The sequence below is a fragment of the Gekko japonicus genome, unplaced genomic scaffold (assembly GCF_001447785.1).
Source record: "Gekko japonicus isolate JY-2015 unplaced genomic scaffold, Gekko_japonicus_V1.1 scaffold2870, whole genome shotgun sequence".
NCBI classification, from domain to species: Eukaryota; Metazoa; Chordata; class Lepidosauria; order Squamata; family Gekkonidae; genus Gekko; species Gekko japonicus.
In genome coordinates, this window is record NW_015161490.1 from 137,989 (window position 1) to 162,203 (window position 24,215).

Here is a 24,215-nt window from a genome sequence, read left to right on the forward strand (position 1 = left end):
CTTTTTGTATTATTTATTTCATCTACAGGTCCTAAAGAAGAACTGTTAGGATTATTGCCACTCAAAGGTCAAACACATGGAGAGGATATAGCAAATGCTGTAATTGAGTGCATTGAAAAACATCATATACCACTCAATAAAATTGTCTCAATTTCAACAGACGGGGCGAAAAGTATGACTGGCGTAAGAAAAGGGTTTGTTGCTATTTTGAAAGTTAAAATTAATCACGAGATACTTACTTACCATTGCATCATTCATCAAGAAGGGCTTTGTGCGCAGACATTTCCAGAAGAAATTTGCAACGTTATGGAATTGGTGATTAAGATTATCAACTCCATTATAGCTAAAGCTCTTAATCATCGCCAATTTAAAGAATTTTTAGTTGAAATGGAGAGTGAGTACGCAGATCTTCTGCTGCATAACAAGGTGCGTTGGTTATCAAGAGGAAACGTTTTGAAACGTTTCGCTTCCTTATTAACAGAAATTAAAGCATTTCTCCTTGAGAAGGGTGTTCACTATCCAGAGCTAATGAACGATCAGTGGATCCAAAAAAATTATTTCATGGTAGACGTTACGTCTCATCTAAATCAGCTTAATCGTAAACTACAGGGGAAAGGAAACACACTTTCTTCGAAGAAGTTATTTCATTCAAAAACAAATTATCTCTTTTTGCTCAAGATTTTGAAAGAGAAACTTTGATTCACTTTCCAAGCCTGTTGAAACATCGCCAAGAAAATAATTCTGCTATTGACATTTGCTATTTCAAAACAACACTTTTAAATATGAGGGAAGCTTTTCTCAACAGGTTTCAGGAATTCAGAAACAGCAAAGCGACGTTAGCCTTTGTTAAAAAACCTCTTAATGCTACTGTAACAGAATTAAATTTTTCTCCCTTTAATATTGACATTGGCAACTTCGAAATGCAATTGCTGGATTTAAAAAACAAAGAAATGTGGAGCTCGAAATGTTGAACGTCTTTGTGCTGATCTAGAAATATTGGAGAAAAACAAATGTGAACTTAGTTCACAGCACAAGCGGTCTGCTTTGAAAGACCTGGAGAAGGAAGATACCATCTGGTGCCCCAAATTCATCAGAGAGGCAGTGTGGGTCCCCTTGCTTTAAAGGAACTCTGTCACACACCTGTTTCAGGAAGAAGTTAGCGACTGGACCCATGTGACTCCCCCTCTGCCCCATGTGGCTCTGGCCTGTCTGATGCTACTCTGGCATTGTGGGAGGATTGGAAGCCAGGGGAAAGTGGCTTTGTCACCACTACATTAATTTCCAAAAGGTTCTTACAAACATTCCTAATTAAAATACATCCCTTGCAATTAAAATGTGTGCCATCAGTCAAACATTCAGATATATCTGGAGCCATTTGTTCTAGTGAGGCGTTGGAAATGGCCATTGCCATATTCTGTCTTTTTCTTGTATGGCTTAGTGTGTTTATTCACCTCAGGCGATCGTGTGAAAGTTCGCACTGAGAAATGATCTTGCTATGATGGGATTTTACAAAGACATTGTACAGCTGAATACATTTTCCCGTACAAGGAAGATTTTAGGGGGGAAGCTATGAAGCAAATGTTTCTTTAAAATGCTAACCGTGTTTTATGCTTCACAGAGTTTTAGTCAAAAATTTCTCTGTCCTCAGAGGTAACTGAATGTCCTTCATTTGTATGTTTGTATCTATGTGAAGATACAGCGGGGGGGGGGGCAGCTGCCACAGAATCAAACAAGGTGTGCAATTGGTCAACAGGTTCCTTGGGTTTTATAAACTACCTAATATTCTTTAATGTATTTTGTTCTTGCAGAACGCATGGAGACAGCTAACAAGCAGCTGGCAGAAAAAGAGTTTGAGGGTTCTGAGGATAACAGGAAAACGATCTCCCAGCTCTTTGCACAAAGTGAGTTCAGATTACTGCCCTAATTTGTAATCACTCTTGTGTGAGTGGAGTGCTAAAAGTGAGATAAACATGGCAAGTGTAGGTTTGAGGCAATGCAACATGTAGGCCACTGGTTCAGGAAGACGTGAGAATGGTCCAGCTTAGCATAAAGTGTGATGCTGAAGACGTTTTTGCTTGAATCTTGATGTGAGGCGCAATCCAGTGCTGAATCGGTCTTCACACAAAGTTGTGCTCTTCAGTTGTTTGATTGTTGCGTAGAATCGTGGTGAGCAGATCACACAGGCCTGGCTTAATTCTTTCCTCTCTTCATTTCCCTCCTATCCAAACATACTATTTCTCTGACATGCCACACTTGAACATTGCAAAACTCTCCAGGACTGTAGCAATTTAGGGAAAGTAGCAGTAAGAAGCTGTGACTGCAGATTCTCTCCTCCCCCCCAGCTTTCTGAATTGATGAAAAGAACTCAACAATATTGTTGAGCAGCATTGCCTAGATAAGAGAGGGCTCTGTGGGATTAGGCATGTTTCCAGTCCTAAATGCATTTAAAATAGTACAGTTTGTTTACACTCTCCCCAAACACACCGCTTTGTGCTTTTCTTTAGGAGCATAAAGCGTGAGAGCCTGGAGTCTGAACCTGGCCCAGCAAGGCCAGGCAGAGCCGGGCAGTGGCTGTTGGTGCTTACACAAGCTTTACCTGCATTCCCTCTCTTTTCCCTCACATCCCTGTAACTCCTTAGTCTTGGCTCTATCTTGCCCTGCAAAGCTGCTGGGAGGAAGAATTTTTCCCTTTCCATAATACGGAAGAAATGTGCTATGCTCTTTTTCTGGTGTGTACACAAAATAGCCTTAGGTTATGACCCCTGCCCAGAAGAGCAGATGGACGATTGATTGATGACAGTGGAAACCAAAATGACAGGTATTGGAATACTGCCTTTCCCTTTGTCCGGAATGTCTTGGGTCTTAAGGCAGTGAATCACTCTTGCAATGCTTGGAGCTCCACCCTGCAGACAGCGCTTTAAATGTTGCTGTTACTTTATAATTGCCTGACAGAGAGGATTTGCAGTGCATCTCTTTTTTCTCCCAAGATCTACTTTTCATTTTGTTTCAGGAGTCTCGTTCTGCTCCAAAACATGCAAGACTTGCTGCAGCTGTGTTGAGAGGATGTTTGGTCTCAGACAGTGTACATTGCACATAATTGCACAGTATTATGTCTTTAGAGAAGAGATTCTTTATGTTAGGAGCATATCAAATTGCTATGAACCTGTAGGGTACGTCAGAACTGACAGAGGCCTTTTGTAAAGGTGCTCGCTGGGAGTAAAATGCCTCCAATAGCAGCCAATAACTTCTAAGTAACACTCTTAACCTTAAGCTATACCTTTAAGACCAACTAAAACATTGGGAAGTTGCAAGCAAACTTTCAAACTTGCAGAACTAACCAGCATACTGCTGCATCAGTCCTGAAAAGGGGTTACCCAGCTGTGGGGGGTTGGCTTTCTTTCTGATGATGGGCCAACATAGCTACCTGAAATTATTATCTCCTGCTTATCCATAAAAATGTTGTTGTGGAAGGTCATCTATTTACCGTGGCTGTTGAAATGGAATTTAAAAACCTGCACCTGGAACATAATCAGAATAATTGGAGTTTATAATCTGCATTTGGTGCAAAGGTGCTTGATGGCTGTCCTGGGCACCTAGGAATAAGCATCAGCTTGTTTCCCTTAGTCCTCACCCAAGCATCATTTATGTTGAGGGGGAAGATGCCATCCCTGTCCCATGCTCTTCTGGCCTGTTTGTGCATATTTGAAAGGGCAGAACAAGAGAGCAGCTATCTACCTTTGTGAAATATTGTGCGGGCCCTTAAAATTGGTTTCTTGGGACGTTTTGAAGCACTGCTGTTAATCTCAGTGCTAATTGAACATCTGGTTTCCACAGTAGGTATGGAACCGCTTCTGCTATAGGGATAATGTCAGTTAAAGTCCCACTAGCCGTTGTAATGTGAATGTGAATCCTGTGCATGACTGCCTACTCACAGAGTAATGGGGATCCTTTTGTTAGAGCCCTTTCCCTGGCTCTCTCTGTCCTGGCATATTATTGCTTGGCCTGTGTAGCATAGCCTGGGACAAAAGGGGGGGGGGGCTGAACCTAGAAACCTGGGATCCAGAACCTGAAAAGGTTAGTCAAATAGAAAAGAGGGCCAACAATAAAAGCTTAATAAATATATAGTATATAAACAGATACATGTGTTTATTAACAAACAATTAAAAAATATATAAGGGCCCAATCACACCTCAGAATCTAACACACAAGGGCTAATGGACTTGACCTGACGCGTTTCGGCCTGCATAGGCCTTCTTTCTTTTTTTAAAACAGTTTATTGGATTTTAATTAAGATGCATGTACAGAACTCATATAAGGATTTCAACAGCACATATATAATAGGAAAGAACACGGTGCACCGAGTGTTTTGAATGATTACATCGAAAGGAACAGTATCTGACAATGACGTTGCAAGAGAGTAAGGGGTTAAAATAGCATAGAGTCAGGCATATAGAACGACCATTTTTCATATATCAACTTTTCTGCTTCTATGTTTTCCAAAAAGGGAAACCATTTGTCTAGTGGATCTATAAGGAGGTTCAATACAACGGATCTATTAGTATGCATAATAAATTTTTCTAGCGTGAAGTAATCCCAAACTTTCCCTAACCACTGGTACTGAGCAATTGTGGCTTTGGCTGCTGTTATAAGCGTTAGAATCAGATCTCTACGAATCTTAGGGATTTGGTCATCATCCCAAAGGTTGAGTAAGATAATAGTTGGGAACAGTAATGCCTGTAAAGTGCTTTATACTTTGTAAGATTTGTTTCCAAAAATTGTGGATGTGGATACAATCCCACCATGTGTGAAAAAAGGTTCCTTTAGAGCTGCATAGCTTCCAGCAGTGAGAGCTTATGTTAGAGGACATATGCGCTAGTCTTACTGGCGTCAAGTACCATCTAAACAGGACTTTATAAGCTGAGGCTTGAATAGGTAGCGATTTGGAAATAAGGCTTGTTCTAAGCCATATCTGGGACCACTGGTCTTCACGGAGAATAATTTTTAGATCTTTATGCCAAGCTCTCTGATAGTTTGTTGGGTGATTATTATCAGTTTCTGACAAGATCGAATAAATTTTGGAAATGAGCCCGTTCTTGCGAGGATCGCTTTGCTTTAAAAGATTCTCAAAGTCAGATAGGCGGCGAACAAGGGCATTATCATCGTCTTTGGTAAGTATTGATTGTAGTAAGTGTTGGATTTGCATGGCCTTCTTCAGAGGTCAAGCACAGTGAGGAACATATTGGCTTATATAATAGTACAGTACAATCCTACAGATATAAAATATAAATACAAGAAGGCCAGAAAAAAATTGTTCCAAAATGAAACCACTAGGCTCTTTGCCTAAGGGCAATTCTACTGAGGACACTTTGGCTAAACAATCATAGGAAGGCCCTTTCTGGACCAGAAATTATTACCAGTGAATCACCACTTGGCATGTGATTGCATCTTTGGAGGCCTCATTTATATTTTTATTCTGTGCCTGGTGGTTTCATTTCAGGCCGAAACGCGTCAGGTCAAGTCCATTAGTCCTTGTGTGTGAGATTCTGGTATTTTTACATTAGGTGTGATTGGGCCCCTATATATTTTTAATTCTTTGTTAATAAATACATGTATCTTTTTGTATACTATATATATTAAGCTTTTATTGTTGGCCCTCTTTCTATTTGACTAACATTTTCAGGTTCTGTGTAGCACAGCTACAGAGATCTGGCTCTATTACCAGGTTTCCATTTAGTGTAATTCCTTGGTCATGGGATGTTGGCACTTGGCAGGGCTGGGTTACTTTGTTCCAGAAGTATATTCTGTAACTGAGTCAGTGTTGGCAGTCACTAATAGAATGCAGAGTGTGGCAGCAGCTGTACAAAAAGTGCATTGTACAGCATCCCTGTAGTGTTCTTCTGTCATTCATGCTGTTTAACCTGCTGTTTAGGCTTGTGTCCAATGCTCCCTCTAAGCTGTGGAGTCTTGTGAGCAAAAACTCTACTTTGTGAGCTACTTGCTCTAAAGTTGTGTGATTTGGCTGCTCATAAATTAGTTTGCTCTGGAGCCATCCTTCCTGAGTTAAGACAAAAATGTGTGAGCCAGAGGCTAAAAAACTGTGAGCTAGCTCACACTAACTCATCTTAAAGGGAACACTGCTCACAGGGTGTCCTATGAGTGCTTGGATTTATCCTGTTTTTCTGGAAAGTGAGCCCCCAAACTATTCCATATCCTACCTATAGAGATTCCAGGGTACTCCAAAAGGTTGTATTTATTTGGACCTTTTTGTGGCAATCGAGGCACAAGCAGACTCCAACCCATTTGGCAGTCACTAGCCGTTTGGACTTGGACTTCATGTGTGCTGTTTTTGCTTCAAACAAACTAAAAGTCAGTATGCACAACCATCTCTGGACCTTTCCCCCCAACCCCTCCCCCCCATTGCTCTGTGCATGTGTTGTGCAGGCTATCTAAGTCCTTCACTAGTACATTTTGCATAGTACATTTTGATCAGGTGATCAGCTTTACAATTTGGAAACAAATTGTGGGAAAACAAAAAATATGCATCTGTCAAATTGGAGGTAACGTTCTGTTCCTGGTACCACATTCTGGATTATTTATGATTTTCAGTGGCAAGCAAGACTCCAAATTCACTGTCCATTGGGACCACATGACTCTTGAGGCTGATATAATTTAAAGCACGTCATTGTCAGCAAACAAACCAAAGTACCATGCATGTTAGGAGGGCCTCAGCACCACAGGTAACTAGGTTGAATTGCCTTGGCCTGATGGATTTGATTTCCTGTCTGTGTCTGAGTAAATTACAGAGGGCTGTTCAATGTGCAAATGAGAGGAACAACAATCCCCAACTGGGAAATTACTGAATATTTAATACAGCTGTTAAATGCCTTAAATATTTGGTAATCTCCTCTTTTCAATCAGTGAGACACTGACAAACATGATACTGAAATTTAGGTCGGTCTTACTGAGTTTTTCAGGTGGGTAGCCCTGTTGGTAGCTTAACATAACAAAGTTTGAGTCCAGTGGCACCTTTAAGACCAACAAAGCTTACTTCTGTGTATAAGCTCTCACACTAAAGCTTATACTTAGAATTAAACTTTGTTGGTCTTGAAGGTGCCACTGGACTCAAACTTTGTTATGTTACTGAGTTGTTGAGACTCTCTAGCTTAGTTGATGAAGGTGAAGTGATTGTGGCCCAATGACAGTGTGCAGAAGGTTTCAGGTTCAAAGGTGCTTAGTGTTGAAGGTTCAGTCCTTGGTGTCTCCAGAAAGGATCTTCAGTAGTAAAATACAGGAAAGGCCTTATTCCTGACAGAAACCCTGGGGAGCTGCTGGCAGAGAAAACCGTGTCTTGCTGCTGTTGTTGAGTGACTGAGGGAGGGGAAGCTGGATCCAGATGAGAGAGAGGCGATGCTGGTCTGTAAGGCTGATGATGTAGGAGGGGTTGTTTTGCCCATCTCTGGTGAGCTGAGCCTGTCATTGGCCGACTCAGTCATGAGCTTGAAGATAAGATGGCCCATGCTGTGTTGTTGGAAATCCAGGTTGATACGTTATCTCTGAGTTGTTGTTTGTTGTTCAGTCGCACAGTCGAGTCCGACTCTTCGCGACCCCATGGACCAGTTCCCGCCAGGCCTTCCTGTCTTCCGCCGTCCTCTGAAGTTATGTATATACTACTCTCCTAAAGATATCCAATTTGTTTTGCTGAACAGGTGGGGGAGACACCGCTACATGCTGTGCCAAATGGAACACTGCCATCTGCCCTGACACCTCACCTCTTCTCTACTGCACAGCCATCCTGTCCCTCTCCTCTGGCTCCTGCACTATGTTTTAAACATGCCACTGTCTTCCACCCTTCCCAGAAAGCTGTCTTTTTAACCCAGCCTCTCTCGCCAGCTGCCCTCGGGGCGGGGGGGGAGGGGGGTTCTGCCATTGCCATCAAACTTTCTAGAGCATACTGCTTATTCCCAGCCACCAGTGTCAGTTTTATCACCTCCAACTGCTCTCTTGCTCCTCTACAGTCTGGCTTTCTCCCTCTTCCATCCTCTGAAATTGTCCTCATCAGAATCACTGACAGGCTCTTCACTGCAAATCCAGAGATCTTTGTTCTTCTTCTCCTTGATCTCTCTGCTGCTTCGTCTTCCTTCCTGTCCAAAAGTTCCATGTTTCTGGATTCTCTTAACCTTCTTTGAAATGGGGACTGGAGTTTTCAGAGGTTGCCACTGTCATCTTTGGCCTGGCACTTCCATCCCCTTTTAAGTTCATATTTTTTTCTTTCCTTTCCTCCCACTTTGTTTGGGCAGACAAAGAAACCCAGAGGGAGAAAGAGAAGTTGGAGGTTGAACTGGCAGCTGCTCGCTCCACGAATGAGGATCAACGGAGGCACATTGAGATTCGGGACCAGGCCTTGAACAATGCTCAGGCCAAGGTGGTGAAACTGGAGGAAGAGGTATTTATTTTATATTTGTACTAAGGCACTGATATCCCACTTAGTTAAATGTGCCCAGTGGTTTCTTAGAATCAGAGGAAGTTCTCTATACATGGGGCCCAAGGATATGTTCTGGTTCTGTTTTTCATTCAGCTTTGGCTCCGTTTCACGTTGTGTAAATTTAAAACATTAACATATTATACAAAACTAGCTCACATTAAATCAGTGGGCCAGATTGTCCATTCCAGCATAGCACATGTTGATTTTCATTATAAATAACAATTTCACTAAAGTAAATTGTAGCAATCAAAGAATACCTGGGGAATGTGTAGCTACAGCAGGCTTGGGGAGCACTGGGAATAAGAGTGCAGCAGCATCACTTATCAGCGGGAAAGCCATGTCGTCTGGAGTGCAAGAGGCATGTAGCTAGTGCTGCCCTGATTGCAGCCGAGTCTTCAGTCACAAGTTCCACAGGGACTAAAGTGCTAGTGCAGATTCCGAGCGTCTGGTCTCCTCGGTGCCATGGAATCCTAGTTGATGTCTTCTGTTTCTTCAAGCTGGGGCTTTCTGTCACTGCGGCCATTCCTTTTTTTAGTCCTTCCTGACTGCCAGGGGTGAAGGGGATGAGAAGTCAACTGTAGTGGAGGTGTGAGGAAGTGAAGGAGACAGAAGAGATTTGCAGCTACTAAGACTGCTTGTTCTTCTGACTGACTGCTGGCAATATGTGTCTTTAAACCATTCACTATTCTTCCCCTGCAAAGGCTTCCATGTTGTTTTTAGTAAAATAACGTCGTAAACCATCGCGACAAAAGATAACACAGCTACAAAACCAGCAGCAATTTTTTTGAAAAGTTTAAAACAGCAATCAAAATGAAGATTATTAACATCAGTACAGTAAAACAAGAAGTGAAATACTAAAGAACTAGTCAGGGAAGGGAGTGGGAAGAAGAGATGGATCAAGCCAAATCCTGAGTAAACAGTGCCACGCAGATATGTTCAGGGAGGGCGTTCTAAAGATACAGTGTCACCACACAGAAGGCCATGCCTGATTACTACCCACCATACTTCAGAAGACGGGATCATGCAGAGAAGTACCTTTTTGGAAGAACTTAATTGATAGACAGCCATAGTCCAAAGCACATGCTTTGCCCAACTTCACACCCATGTCATAATATCAGCTTTGCAGACCAAGGTTCTGTCTGCCTCTGGGAATCCATGCTTCTGAGAATGGATGCTATCCAGTGGTTAAGGTCTGCATCAGAAGCTCTATTGAGCCCCCCCGCCCCCAAGTGAGTTGGTTGGCCGTTGAGGACAGACAGGGCCTTTTCTGTTGTGACACCTCATGTCCTCCCTCTTAACTTGCTCCTGGTGCCAAGCATGTTTTCCTTTTGCTGCCAGGTCAAGGGTTTTTGTTTGTTTACCTGGACATTTTAAGATTGTTAATTGTTGGTGGTAGGACTTAGGTATTATTACTCCTGTTGGGCTTTCAGTTTACTGGCCTGGGTATATATTTGAACCTAAATTTTGTTATTTTGTCCATATTAATGTTGGAAATAGCCTCACATTTTTAAGAGCGCAATATGTAAATATATTTACGTATATATGCACTACTAAGCAGTTGGCCCCTAGATCTTCTTGGACAAGGAGGGTAGCAGAGACCAGCCAGCACATACCTCTTCACAAACCCTGCACGTTCTCCCCATGGCTCCTCTCATGCCCTTCCATCTGTTTTGAGTTTAATGCCAGCCTGTAGCAATTCAGAAGAGCCCTGCTGGATCAGCCCAGTGGTCCATCTAGTCCAGCATCCTGTCTCACACAGTCGCCAACCAGGTCCTCTGGAGGGCCAACAACAGGGCATGGAGGCCGAGGCCTTCCCTTGATAAGAACATCAGGAGAGCCCTGCTGGATCAGCCCCGTGGTCCATCTAGTCCAGCATCCTGTCTCACACAGTCGCCAACCAGGTCCTCTGGAGGGCCAACAACAGGGCATGGAGGCCGAGGCCTTCCCTTGATAAGAACATCAGGAGAGCCCTGCTGGATCAGCCCCGTGGTCCATCTAGTCCAGCATCCTGTCTCACACAGTCGCCAACCAGGTCCTCTGGAGGGCCAACAACAGGGCATGGAGGCCGAGGCCTTCCCTTGATAAGAACATCAGGAGAGCCCTGCTGGATCAGACCAATGGGCCATCTTAATCCAGCACCTTGTCTCACACAGTGACCAGCCAGTTCCTTTGGAAAAGGCATGATTCGGGTATTAATTCGGCTTGGAAATTCCAAACACACATCCCTAGTCAGGACCCATCATGGGCTGTATTCCGAACAGATGCTTTGGGTTGTGTGTGTGTTACCCAGCCTCTTTAGAAAGTGCCTTGGAGATCAGCACATGCTGTTGGGAAATCTGCTTTGCCTTTTTTGGAAAACGGCATGTGCAGGATCTCTTCATCCCATACGTTGCCTTTAGTCCAAATCTGTCTCACAGCAGCCCCATTTTTTGTGCATTTTCTGTGCAGTCCTCACTTCATAAGGTACATTCGGTATTTTCCAATCGTTTCGCACTACAATGATTATATTTCAAGCTGTATTCAACTATTACTATTTATTTACTTAATTTATAGCTCATTTTTCTCCCCCATGGGAACCCAAAGTGGCTTACATCATTCTTCTCTGCTCCATTTTATTCTCACAACAATCCTGTGAGGTGGGTTAAGCTGAGAGTGTGTGACTGGTCCAAGGTCCCCGAGTGAGCTTCCATGGTAGTAGGGGGATTTGAGCCTGGGGCTCCCAGATTCTAGTCCAGTGGTCAAGCCATTACACCGCACTGCGGTCATCTTTGGTAGCTGGGTGGGGATTAGCTTCAACCTACTGCAACATTACAGTTATCTGGTTGGTTAAGCTACACTATCAGGAAGCCTTGATGTGCAGTCTACAAACACTGCTAAATCGACCAACAGAAATCTGTTTCTTGTTATTCTTCTTCATAGCTGTTCATGGCAACCAACAGAAATCTTTGTTATTCTTCTTCATAGCTGTTCATGGCTCGCGTTAACCTGTGTGCTGTTCCTCACATCTGTTTGATGACAGATGGTTTACCAGATTGTTTGGGGGATGGTCTAGTCTGCCCCCCCAGCCATTTCTACCTCCTGCAGTGCAAGCAGCTTGCTCTCTCACTGGCCAGTGCCAGTTTCTTCTCATACTACTTTCAAAGAAAAATAAGAAAGACTTCTTTCTTCCCTCCACATTGTGCTACTCCATCAGTCCCTTTCTGTATGTTATGGCACTCTAGAAAGCACAGCTCCATATATATGTAAGGCTCTCCACGGCTATTTTCTTTGTAGGCATAAACTCCCATTTTTAATAGCTGATGTTGCATTCACACGTGTGGTAACTAGAGACCAATGATAAACTGATTATTTTGCACTGGTGGAGAATGGCGTTCTGCTCAGTGTTCCTTTTAAACATTGTGAAGGGGAACACCCCTCCTTTCATCCCAGGTAGGTGAGATACACAACAGTCTCTTCCCTGGGGATGTCTGTAGTATTTTTAGCCCTGCTGCACTTGAATGGGAAGCTCTTGAGCCCTCCCTTTCCTTCCTCTTGTAAAGAGATGTGGAAGTTTCTTAGTGGAAGAGCACCGGTTGACTCTCAGGATCTGCATTTTTAAAGGAGAGATAAGGATAAACATCAGGCCAGCTCTTCCTGTCCAGTTTTCCTTCAGCAGTACTGAGTTTTAAGAAATTAAGTCCTCATAAGGCCTTCCTGCTTCTTTTGCTGTAATTTTCCAAAGTAACAGCATATGAAAGGAGTTCAGTTCTCAGAATGACCATTCTAGAAAAAGAGAAATTCAAATAGGCCCATGATTGAGTGGCAGTCCGTTATCAAGCTATTATGGATAATTTTGTGTGCTTGGTCTGGATTTCTTAGCCTGTAATGAAATAATTTCTGAGTTAGCCCTGCAAAAAAAAAAAGGGGGGGGGAGATTGGCTAAGCTGCTTTTTGGCACAGGCTGCCATTTCTGGCCTGCATCTTTGCATCCTCTAGTGTGGCTTTTTCTTTCTCTCTTGGCTCTCCACTGCTCGCTTAATCTTTTCCAGACTCTTTTAAAAGCAGAACTGTGCTTCAATACTGTTTAGAGTTAGACAGCAGAATTGAGGGAAGTAAAGTTTTGAGCTTTTGACTTCCCTTCCTGACTCTGCTACCAGCACCTCTTTTTTGAATGGGGGCACAGCTGTGAATTTCGTTCATGTGCCAAAACGTCCAAATTAGAGGGCCACAGGGAAATGGTGGTGCCAAGATGGCACATTTGATAGATGGCTTTGAGTGCTTCAGGACCACGGAGGAGACAAAGGATCTGCCATGTGCTTAGTAGTGGCTACGTGGCATGGGTGCCAGGCAGAGGCACCAGACAGCTCCTTCACAAATCAGAAGCAGCCTTTCCTGCAGACTAAGAGTCTCCCCAGGCTCGTTGAGGCAGTGGGCATACTTGGAATTTTGAGAGAGGGTGGGGGTGTCACAGGGGTAGGGAGGTTCCAAGCCAACCATCATCCCATGACAGAGGCAGCTACTTCCAGATGGGTATTCCCTGCAGAGAGGATGACTCCTGCGCTCACCTGAAGCACCTCCTGCATCAAGGGGGCAGAGGAAAGCCGGGATCGGCTCTTCTTTTTGGGAAAAGATTATCTTTGCTTTCATCTTCCAAAAAAAGGAGAAGGTTTGCTCCCTCTGTGGCCACAAGAGACTGAGGGCCAAACTGCACAATGATTTTAGATGACCATGGGTTTCCGAAACCCAACTTAATTTCCCTGTCATCACACATCAGCTGCATGAATGTTATTTTAAAGATCAGAGGAAGTGTTTTTCCAGCTTGAAGTGCTGCCTGGAGAGGAGGAGGGACTGTCTCCCCCCCCCCAGCCATTTTCAGACACTTGAAACAGCCAAAACGCTCCCTCTGATCTTTAAAATGACATTACTGCAGCTGATGTGTGATTGCAAGGGAAACAAGCTGGGTTAGGGAAATCCAGTCATCTCAAGAACAGTGTCATTTATTTTGGCCCTGTAGCCAAGGATGTACAGCTGTGATGCTCCTGCCCAGGGTGAGTTTCATGTTTTGCTAGTCAGCTGGTTGGGAGTAACCTGAAGCTCCCTGTCCCGTCTCCCTTCCTCTCAAGACCCTTCAGATTTTATCCCCAAGGCAAAAGAAGCACATGAGTGCCGGGAAACACATTGGTGCGGATTGCTGCAGACGTTTAGATATTGTTTGCCTCCGTTCTGACAAATATTTGCTCCATGTATATGCGTGCTAAGTGGCTTGCTGAGGATGCATTTGTCAGCTGATGTGCAAGAAGACTGTGTTGCTTTTAAGGGGCCATAACTCTCTCGCAAAACTTACCTTGATCACAAACAGAAAATGGATATTTTTAAAAAGACTTCTGTTTGTAATTCTCCATGTTGGTGGTTTGTGAGTAATTTTCCAGCAGTAGTTTTTGAGGACTGTAACTGACTTTTAAACAAACAAACGGAGAGGAGCTCACTCATAAGAGAAAAAGCAGTACCCAAATTGCTTTTGCTGGAGTTTCTACCAAAGGTACAAATAAGGAGGTTGTATTAGGTCATTTCTTGTCATGCTTCTGGTCCAATAATATAACAGAATAACAGCTGCCGCCTGTTGGCCGTTGCTCACTCTTGTGAGTGGTATTGTTTGTTACTTACTGCAACTCATTTTCCCCCTCAGATCTGTTTGTTAGCAGATGTTTAGGGAATGTTTTGGATCAAAAAGATGACCACTCTTGGAAGAAGATTTGTGTTCTTCCAAGGTGGTCTGTCACCTTTAATTAATCTTTTAGCTTAATAGACTAAGGCAGCAGTTCTGAGAGTATTTTCTGAGCCCAACTGAATAACATGAGACTTGTTTCTATGTAGACTTCGTTGGGCTTGCTCTCTCAGGTTCCTAGCCTAGACTGTTTCTGCACAGATGTTTTGCTCCAGCTTGGCTTCCTTTCTGCAGCATTATTTTTGGGAGCATTCACATGACATTGTCCTCTATTTGTTCTGTTTCCATGTTTTCCTCTGCTTCGCTGTGATCTTTTCCAAAGCTAGTTTGGTACAGCCTTTTTCGGAAAATTCATGGTTAGAGTGCTTTTGGATACTGTGTGGATGGGAAGATGCGCATTTTGCAGGTCCAGCCCACATCAGTACCATTTTCCTTTCTTTAGTCCCTGCAACCATCATTCCGCCCTCCTCACTGGAGGGCTGTTTTGAGCATTTTAAAAAATCAGTAATCGCTATATTGCTATAGCATTACAACATTATACCAATCTATTGTAACAGTGTATTAACTCCCAGCTTCCTTTTTTTTAATGAAAAAACTGTGGTTCTTTCTGTAGTGGGAATTATAATGGGAGACATACTGACTACACATTTCTCCTTACAGCCCTACAGCTAAAAGGGCTAGAGACTTAAAGTGCACTCCTGAGCAGGTCTATTCAATGGATATTAATCCCAGAAAACTATTCTGCTCTGTGAGTATTTTTAATAAGAGCTGGAAACGGCTACGTTGTTGCATGACAATGCTATAGTGCTCTAGCAGTAATTTTTTAAGCCTTCCTATAGCCTTGGTCATGGGGGTTGGCAACAGGGAAGGCAAGATACATATGAATGCTGTGTTACCACTGTAAATTCCTCTGCATTTGCAGTTGCAATTCAGGTAATTTTAATGACATTGGTTTAAAAGCTATCTCTCTGGTTAAAAAGAAAACTGAGCACATTGTTTTAGCAGTGAGACTCACAAGAAGCTCTTGCACGTCCTCCAGCCTTCTCTTGTTCCTCTTGCCAGTAATGTACACCATCGGATATATTCCTGATAACATCCACACCTTGGTCTATTGGGCAGGGGATCAGAGAGAGCCACAGTTTCAGTGTCCTCATAGACACGAGCTCTGCTCCCCCATCTGTATGTGACCTACACCATAGGAGAGTTGTGACAGATTATAAAATACCACAACCTCCCAGCACGTTTGAGGTTAGTTTTCTACCACTAGTTAGACTAGTTTTCTACCATGAAGCTCTCTGCAAAGTTTTCATACCCGATTCAGGCTAATGGTGAGAGTCAATCAAGCGCCTTAAGAGCACCAGGGGGCCACAAAGCTCACAGCCTAGCAGCACGCACATGGAGGTGCTGCTTTGTGAGAACCGCTGCTATCATTCAGCTGATGCTTTAATTGTAGTGACTCAGAAAAACTCAGTGCGGATCATTTATTTATAAATCAACCTTCTAGACCACCCTCCCCAGTACAAACAAGACACAAGGTGGTGTACAACAATAAAAACACATTCATAAATTAATAAACGATTTAAAAGAATAGGAAAATACACCAGTTAGACATTTCTAGATGGAAGGCATTTCAGGCTGCTGTGGGAGGGGGGAGCTGAAGGGGGGGGGGAAGAACTTCCTGACAGAGCAGTTCCTCAGTGGAACAGGCTTCCCTGGGAGGTGGAAGGCTCTCCTTCTTTGGAGGTTTTTAAACAGAGACTAGATGGCCATCTAACAGTAGTGCTGATTCTGTGAACTTAGGCAGATCACGAGAGGGAGGGCAGGAAGGGTTGCCTCGGTGCTTAGTTCTTGTGGCCCTTTCTTACACGCCCAGGGAAATGCTCATTGCCACTTTGGGGTCAGGAAGCAATTTTTCTCCCTCTGAGTGGAGAACATCTTGCTGGGTGTTTCCCACCCTTTCCTTAGGGAGGCAGGAACTAAACTTCACTTCCTGTCCACTAGGTGGGATATGCCCCTCAGCTCCAGTTTCGTTCCTGCCTCTGTAGGGAGCGCAGCACTTAGTTGGCACTCGTGCCTTTTTTCCAGCTATTTGCTACCCAGCCATTTTTTCTGACCTTTTTCAATCCTTTTTACCTCAACTATTACTTCTTCCCTCCTCTACTGCTCCTCTTCCACCTTTTCTAATCTCCTCACTGCCTTCTCCCAACCGACGCTCCGGGGCATGTTGGACCGGGACGATTCGGACGGTTTTTTTCTCCGGCTCTGAAAGGGGTGAAGCCCTTATGCCGGCACCAGAAGAGCCACGAAAGGGGAAAGACGTCTCTTCCACCCCCTCTGCGACAGCGCGTACAACAGTCGAAAGACAAGCGCGCCAAAAAGCGGCCTCACTCTCTGCCTATGGAGCACGATGCGGGCGCCATTTTTAATCGGCCACCTAAACAACGAACCCCTGGGGAAACAGGGAGAGGCTGCGGGGCGGCTGTCACTGCTTCCATAAGCCAGAGCATGAGCTCAGATGATGTCACGGCAGTTCCTAATGCCCAAGGGGCCGGAGCGGCTTGTTCTTCTCAGTCTGAGACTCCTCCCGGCATACCTGTGAGTAACCCTGACAAGGGCACCAATGTGTGATTAACTTCTGAGGTGATGCAATTTTTTAGACAGGTTATGAGGGAGGAGGTTGCTGCCCTTCACCGTGGTCCCCCCTCAAGGACTTCCTGCCCAGGTCACTCTCATACACATATCGTTCCTTACCCACAGGGTACCCTGAACAAACCGTACCCGGATGATGAGAGACCTCGCTGGCCAACTAAAGCAGCCAGGAAAGGCCATTATTGTTCCGAGGGAAGACCCTACATGGGATCTCTCTCAGATGGGAGATCATGAGGTTGATGATAGAGAGGAAGGAGAATTCTTCCCTGATGAGGAGGAGGAAGAAGATGGAGGTTCCTGAACCCTCTATGAGGTTTTTCAAATCTGAGGATTACCATTACTTACTTAAAAAGACAATGTCTGCCTTTGAAATTCCCAAGCCTAAGGCGGAAAGCCACGACAGCTCAGAGCATTCTGATGAGTCTAGACCCAGGGAGAGCAAAGACTGCTTTCCCAGAACCACAGGTTTCGAAAAAGTTTTTCCCTTCCCTGAGTTTTTAGAGAAACAATTAGTCAAGGAGTGGTCTAAACCTATGGCGAATAAGCATTGCCCTTCTAACGTTAAAAAGTTATATGCCTTGCCTAACTTTACTGACAAGCTCTTGCAGGTCCCCCAGGTGGATGCACCAATTACAGCACTCCAAACTTCTGGTTTGCTTTTGGAGGATGGAGAAGGCCTGGTCAGAGATAGCCTGGACTGGAAGACCAAGTTTGCATTGCACAAGGCCCACGAAGCCACAGCCATGGCCATCAGAGCGGCAGCTACAGCTACCGTGGTAGCCAGAGCTTCCATTGCCTGGTCTAAGAAGATGGTCCAATTTATTCCTGAGTCCAACAAATGCCTGGCTGAAGGGGCTAATAGACTGCTACAAGCCTCCTCTTTTTCCGCTGATGCCACCCTAGATGCGATGGTTTTTTCCTCTAGAGCCTTGGCTTCAACAGTAGCCGCCAGAAGGACCCTGTGGCTAAGAGCCTGGCAAGCTGATCTCCATGCCAAGGGCAGTTACGGCATATCCCTTCCAGGGTGACAGGCTCTTCAGCGATGCTCTAGACAAGATCCTTGTTGAAACAAAGGACAAAAAGAAAGCAATGCCCAGATCCTTAGGCAGAGCAGACCGGAGGGGGCCGACTAATTTTTCCTTTCGAGGTCAAAGATCAGCTTACAGATTCAGCAGAGAAGGCAGACGCCCTTCTTGGGGACCTTCCAGGCAGACTTTCAGAAGAAATGCCTTCTTCAACAGACCAGGCAGATCTTTCGCCCCCAGGGATGACAAGTCCGGCAGAGACGTCAAGAACCCCAAGGCAGAAAAATCCCTTCTTATCCCTTCCGGATCAGAAAATCCCTTCTTATGACCCTGGCGAAGTTGATGGGCCTATTCATCTCGTGTATAGACACTGTTCCGTGGGCCCGCCTTCATGCGAGGCCGCTCCAGCGGTTCTTGAGACCTTTCCAGACCAGAATCATGAAACGCCACGATGTTCTTCTGTATCTACCCTCCAAGGTGAAGTCCAGTCTCTTATGGTGGACCAACGCTCACCATCTTCTCCGAGGCCGTGCATGTTATGTAGCGGAATGGGAACAAATTGTCACAGGGTTGGGGTGCAATATACCTCAACCGTCTGACTCAGGGTCTATGGTCCAAAGAGGACAGCAAACTTCCTATAAATGTGTTGGAACTGAGAGCCATCAGATTGGCTCTTCTGCATTTTCGACCTCAAATAGCAGGTTGTCATGTCCTGATCAGAACGGACAACATCGCAACAAAGTCATATATAAACAACCAGGGAGGTTCGCAATCTCCACGTCTAAGTCAGGAGGCAACCAAACTTTTCCTCTGGGCGGAGTCCAACATAGCCTCCATCAGGGCAGAACACATAAAGGGGACCCTGAACTCTCAAGCGGATTGGCTCAGCCGGTTCCATCTTCAGGAAGCGGAGTGGCTAATAGTGGACTCATTCGGTCTGCCGGAGGTGAACCTGTTTGCTTCGCCACACAACTTTCAGTTGGAGCGATACTTCACCAGGTTCCATCATCACAGTGCGGAGGGAACAGATGTCCTAACGTCTCCTTGGCCTCAGGGCCTGATGTTTGCGTATCCACTGACACCGGTCATCCCGAGACTGCTGAGGAAGATAAGAGAACACAGGGCGGAGGTCATTCTAGTGGCCCCCTATTGTCCCAGGAGATCGTGGTTCTCGGACCTTCAAGCACTATCGGTCCTACCTCATCTTCGTCTGCCAGTGTCACCAGACATGCTAACACAGGGACTGGTTTGGCACCCGGATCCCGAATGGCTTCATCTAACCGCATGGCAATTGAAACAGACGAGCTCCTCAAACTAGGTTATCCAGAGAAAGTGACTGACATGATATTGGCGCCTAGGAAACAATCGACCTGCAGGGTATATAATACCACCTGGAAGGCCTTTGTACATTGGGCTAGGAGGAAATCTGTTGATCCCCTCAAACCACACTTCAGGAATGTCCTCTCCTTCCTACAGGATGGCCACGATTCCGATCTGAAGGCATCTACCCTTAGAAGGCAAGTAGCGGCCCTTTCAATAGTCTTACCTCAGGTAAAAGGCTGGGCCCTCTCTAGACATCCTCATGTCAAACGTTTTCTGAAGGGAGCGTCACTTAAGGACCCGCCCATCTCTCACAGGTTCTCCACATGGAGACTAAATGTGGTCCTTAACGCTCTGACCAAGCCTCCTTTTGAGCCAATCAAGGAGATCTCTCTGAAGTGGCTCAGGATGAAAATACTCTTTTTGGTGGCTGTAACCTCAGCTCGCCGAGTATCAGAACTGGGGGCACTCTCCGCTAATCCAAGACTTTGTACCTTCCTAAGGTCATCCTAATGCCCGATCCTACCTTCCAACCCAAAGTTAACTCCAGGTTCCATAGATCCCAGGAGATTTGCCTTCCCTCTTTCTGCCCAAAACCTCTTCACTCTCAGGAACGAATCTGGCACACTCTCGATGTCCGGCAGGCGTTGACGGTTTTTCTACACCGTACTAGTGCCTTCAGAAACACCGAATCCTTGTTTATTTCGATTTCTCCCCCTAACAAAGGTTGCAAGATGTCTACGTCCACAATTAGTTCCACACTCAAATACTGCATTGCAGAGGCGTATAGAGCACAGGAGATGGTACCTTCTTTGGGTATTGCAGCGCATTCCATACGCAGTGCAGCGACCAACACGGCCCTGGCGAACCACGTCTCAGTGAAGGAGATTTGCAAGGCTGCCATGTGGTCATCAGTGTCTACCTTTGTCCGACACTATAAGATAAATGTTTTCGACTCTGCTGATGCTGCCTTCGGTCGAAGAGTTCTTCAGGGGATTCTGACAGACCAAGACAATGACCCACCCAAGTAACATGGACACTGCTGTAGGAGGTCCCAGCAAGATGTCCTCCGCTCAGAGGGAGAACGGGCCATTGGTACTTACCGTGAAGAGTCCTTCTCCTCTGAGATACGGAGGACATCTTGGGCCCTCCCTTTCATCGTCTTATCTGGTTTCTCTGTTAACTTTTATTCTGTATGGCTCAGGGTAGTCCTTCCTGTCCTTATCTATTTTCATACCTGTTGACCCGTTTTGGGTCCTATTCTATTGAATTGTTACAGTTTATAGTGTTTTTTACACTATTTTTTACCGCTCATTGGAGTCCCGTAACTGGAGCTGAGGGGCGTATCCCACCTAGTGGACAGGAAGTGAAGTTTAGTTCCTGCCTCCCTAAGGAAAGGGGTGGGAAACACCCAGCAAGATGTCCTCTGTATCTCAGAGGAGAAGGACCCTTCACGGTAAGTATCAATGGCCCATTCTCCAGGCCAGTTTGGCTAGTGATCTTGAAGGCTGATTGCATTCAGGAAATGCTGTTCCAATTCCATCTGTATTTGGCTGCAGTATTTTAATGTTGAGTAAGTTACAGCAACAAGGGCACTGCAGAACACTTAGTTTGCAGGCAGTTTGCTTAAGTTTGTACTAAGAAATGACAGAAAAATTAAGAGAGTAATTTTGTATATTCAACCATATCAACAGTGTAATTCTGTGGGGTCCATTTGACTGAGTGGACTCTGTCAGTCTCTTTTGCATCCTGCCCTTTTTTAAATTTTTTAATCATTTCAATACAATACAGCAACTGGACTTCAATTAAATATCACATAAACTAGGTTAACACAGAACTAGCCTTGGCTTTGACAATATAGTACAACCTGTATTTATTATTTCCTCTTCCTAATCTTGAGGTCTTACCTATGCAAATCAAAAATATAATAGCTCCCCGTATTGTTTGTTTTGGGGGAATCACTCCTCCTCATCCTGCCCGTCTTCAAAGGCAATCTGGAAAATCATCTGTGGACAATATCCTACTTTTAGCTTCACAACAATCCTGTGATGTAGTTTGTATGGGGGGTGTATTTTTGGGTGAGATCCTGTACAGTGTTTTCATGGGCACAAGGACTTCTGCCTGCAGAGGGCAACTTCTTCAGCTCCCCCCTCCCACAGCAGCCTGAAATGCCTCCCAAATCCTGTTCTTGGGGGGCTGCATCTCCCTCAGTAACAGGATTTCCAGGGGGACAATTGGGGCTACCATAGTATTGTAATTGTTGAGGGGGAATTTGAGCCTCTGCTTTGTCCACTTCAGTACCTGAGCTGGATAACTTTTAAAGAATTTGGTGTGTGTGTGCAGTGAATATATGACCAACTCAGTTGTACTAGAGTTCAGATTAGGGATGGGCACGAACCGGCTCACAAGCCAAAATTTGGCACAAACTTGGGCCAGGTCAGAGCCCCCAAACCAATGTTCAGAGAAGGCAGCTTCCCCAACCATTTACTGGACTTTTGTTTGGTTCAGTTGTTTAAACATAACAGTTGTGGCGTGGGGTCTGCCCATCAGCTGTTAGGTTTAAGTACCTGTGAGCTTTTTAACTCATTCACTTCAAAGCGGGGGGAAGCACAACTGACAGGTGAAATGGCTGCCAGCCATTTAAAACAAATAGTGGGGCAGGTCCGTGCATCAGCTGTTAGGTTTAAATGGTTGCCGGCCAGCCCATCTGTTTTGCTCCCCCCCCCCCCAAGCTTTGGTGCGGGGAAGCGAAACAGATGGGTGATCCCCCCTTCTCCTGGCCACAGCTTGCTGCGGCCAGGAGAAAGGGGGAACCAAACTTGCTGGTTCAATTTGGGGCCTTTTGGCTCAGTTCCGTTTGGTGTTCAGTTCAGGGGCTACCTGAACAAGGTTTTTTAGGTTCATGTTCATCCCTTGCTCAGATTTGTATATGGGAGGGGGGGTGTTACTGTGTAAGGTTCAGGACGGACAAAAGCACTTTTTCTCTCAATGTGTAAGTAAAGAATTCTCTGTTGCAGAATGCAGTGACAGAAAATAGCTTAGATTTTTTCAGAAAGTGGCTATCTCAAGCTTGTCATTAGGGTTGCTTGTCGCCATGCTCTTGTGAATTCTTGGAAACTAGTGGAAGTCCCACAAGCCTTATGAAAGCTAACAGCTTGATAAAGATATTGATTCAAAACAGGCCTGTCATGTAGTACTAACCTTGATGTCTTCATGCTCTGAGGGACTTAGCTCTGGTTGTTACAGAGAATGGTTCTTTCTGTTCTTACAGCATAAGAGGACTGTTTATAGACTCGGTTCCCTTTAAGACTGTATTTTAGCAGGATTTATGTCCCACTTGTAATTGTGTGTCTTTTAATGTAATTACACACTTTGTACCCTATTCATACTTTGCATGATAGCTTATATTATATCACTGTATTTTTGCAAAAAACCCAAAACAAAACAGATTTTGTCTACATTCTTCAAGGTTGTTTTTGTATGTTTGGTTCACACTAGGTAAATAGAACCTCCTTATTCAGAGGCAGGATATCTTTGAGAGATGCTGGGCAATAGGAGAAGGCTGTTGCCCTCATGCCCTGGTTAGGAGTAGACAGAGAAATTGGTTGGTTACCAAATGCTAGAGCCACTGGCTGCTTTGCCATGTAAAAAAATCCTGATCCATCAGGGGTAAATGTACAATCTGGTCTCTTCTTTTGACTCAGGTAAAGAAGAAGCATGTTTATGTGGACAAGGTGGAGAAGATGCAACAGGCGTTGGCTCAGCTGCAGGCCGCCTGCGAAAAACGAGAACAGCTGGAGCACCGGCTTAGAACTAGGCTGGAGAGGGAGCTGGAATCCCTCCGGATGCAACAGGTACAGGGAACTGAGCCGAGCAGTTTCTTCTTTAAAAATGCAGGTCCTAGTGAATGACTTCTTTTAGCAAAGATGAAAACCAGTCGGGGGGAAAGAGTCCGTGGGCTTTTTGAGTATTTTCTTCTATTTGCTATTTTGCTGTTTTGAAAATGCCTTTGCTATGAAGCAACTACAGTGTGCATTACTGCTGGCCTCTTACCTAAGCAGTGGTCTGGTCAGTCCATTCCATGGCCAGAAGAACGTTCAGCCCATGATGACAAGATGCACAGAGGACTTTTCAGATTGGAGGCTGAAACCATCCTGGGGTATGATGGAGCCATCCAACCAACTGCCGTGTCCTTTGAAAATGCCAGCTTCTGCCTGTGCGAATCACTCTTTAACTTCCAAGAAGCATCAAAGCCACAAAGGGAAGTTCTGTGCATCTCTGTGGGCATTGTGTCTTGGAACCAGTCAGTTGGCTAACTGGCTTGTCTCTTGGCTTCTCCTGTTAGCGACAGGGTACGTCTCAGCCCGCCAGTGTCTCCGAGTGCAATGCCACCTCCCTTATGGAGCTCCTGCGTGAAAAGGAGGAGAGGATCCTCGCTCTGGAAGCTGACATGACCAAGTGGGAGCAGAAGTACCTAGAAGAAAGTGTGATGCGTCAATTTGCATTGGATGCAGCTGCTACTGTTGCTGCACAGAGGTAACAACAGAATTAGGATCCTGGGGTTGAAAAGAGCCTTGTAGGCCAACTAGTCCAAACTCTTGCTCAATGCAGGAAATCCCCAGCAGATGGTTCTCTGCTTGAAGATCTCAAGAAAGAGTGAACCCCCCCCCCCAAAAAAATTGGTGGTTGTCAAAACTGCTCTTGATACTGGCTAGTTTCTCCTAATACTCCCCAAAAGTGTGCCTTCCTGTAACTTGGACCATTAGATCTAGCTTTGCCTTCTAGTGCAACGGAGTACAAGGCTTTGCCCTCTTCAGGATGACAGCCCTTTGGGTATCTAAAGAGTGCAGTCTCCCCTCAGTTTCCTCCAGGCTTAAACATACCCAGTTCCAATCTTTCATTGTAGGTTTGAGTTCCAGATCCCTGACCCTCTTCATAGCCTGCCTCTAATCCTGTTCAGAGTTAGGATGCAGAGCCAAACAGGAGGGGGAATCAAGTTTCTTTACTGTCTTCTCCCCCCCCCCTTTTCTGGTAA

The 24,215-nt window shown here is 45.0% G+C and overlaps 1 protein-coding gene across 1 annotated transcript in view; it reads left to right on the forward strand.

Moving 5' to 3' along the window:
- Nucleotides 1-24,215, forward strand: part of AMOT (angiomotin) — an 82,171-nt gene that overhangs the window by 41,574 nt on the left and 16,382 nt on the right. The window contains exons 6-9 of the mRNA XM_015429179.1: nt 1,809-1,901; nt 8,298-8,443; nt 22,885-23,034; nt 23,526-23,716. Coding sequence (XP_015284665.1) covers nt 1,809-1,901; nt 8,298-8,443; nt 22,885-23,034; nt 23,526-23,716 — 580 coding nt within the window. The remainder of the gene's footprint in view (nt 1-1,808; nt 1,902-8,297; nt 8,444-22,884; nt 23,035-23,525; nt 23,717-24,215) is intronic.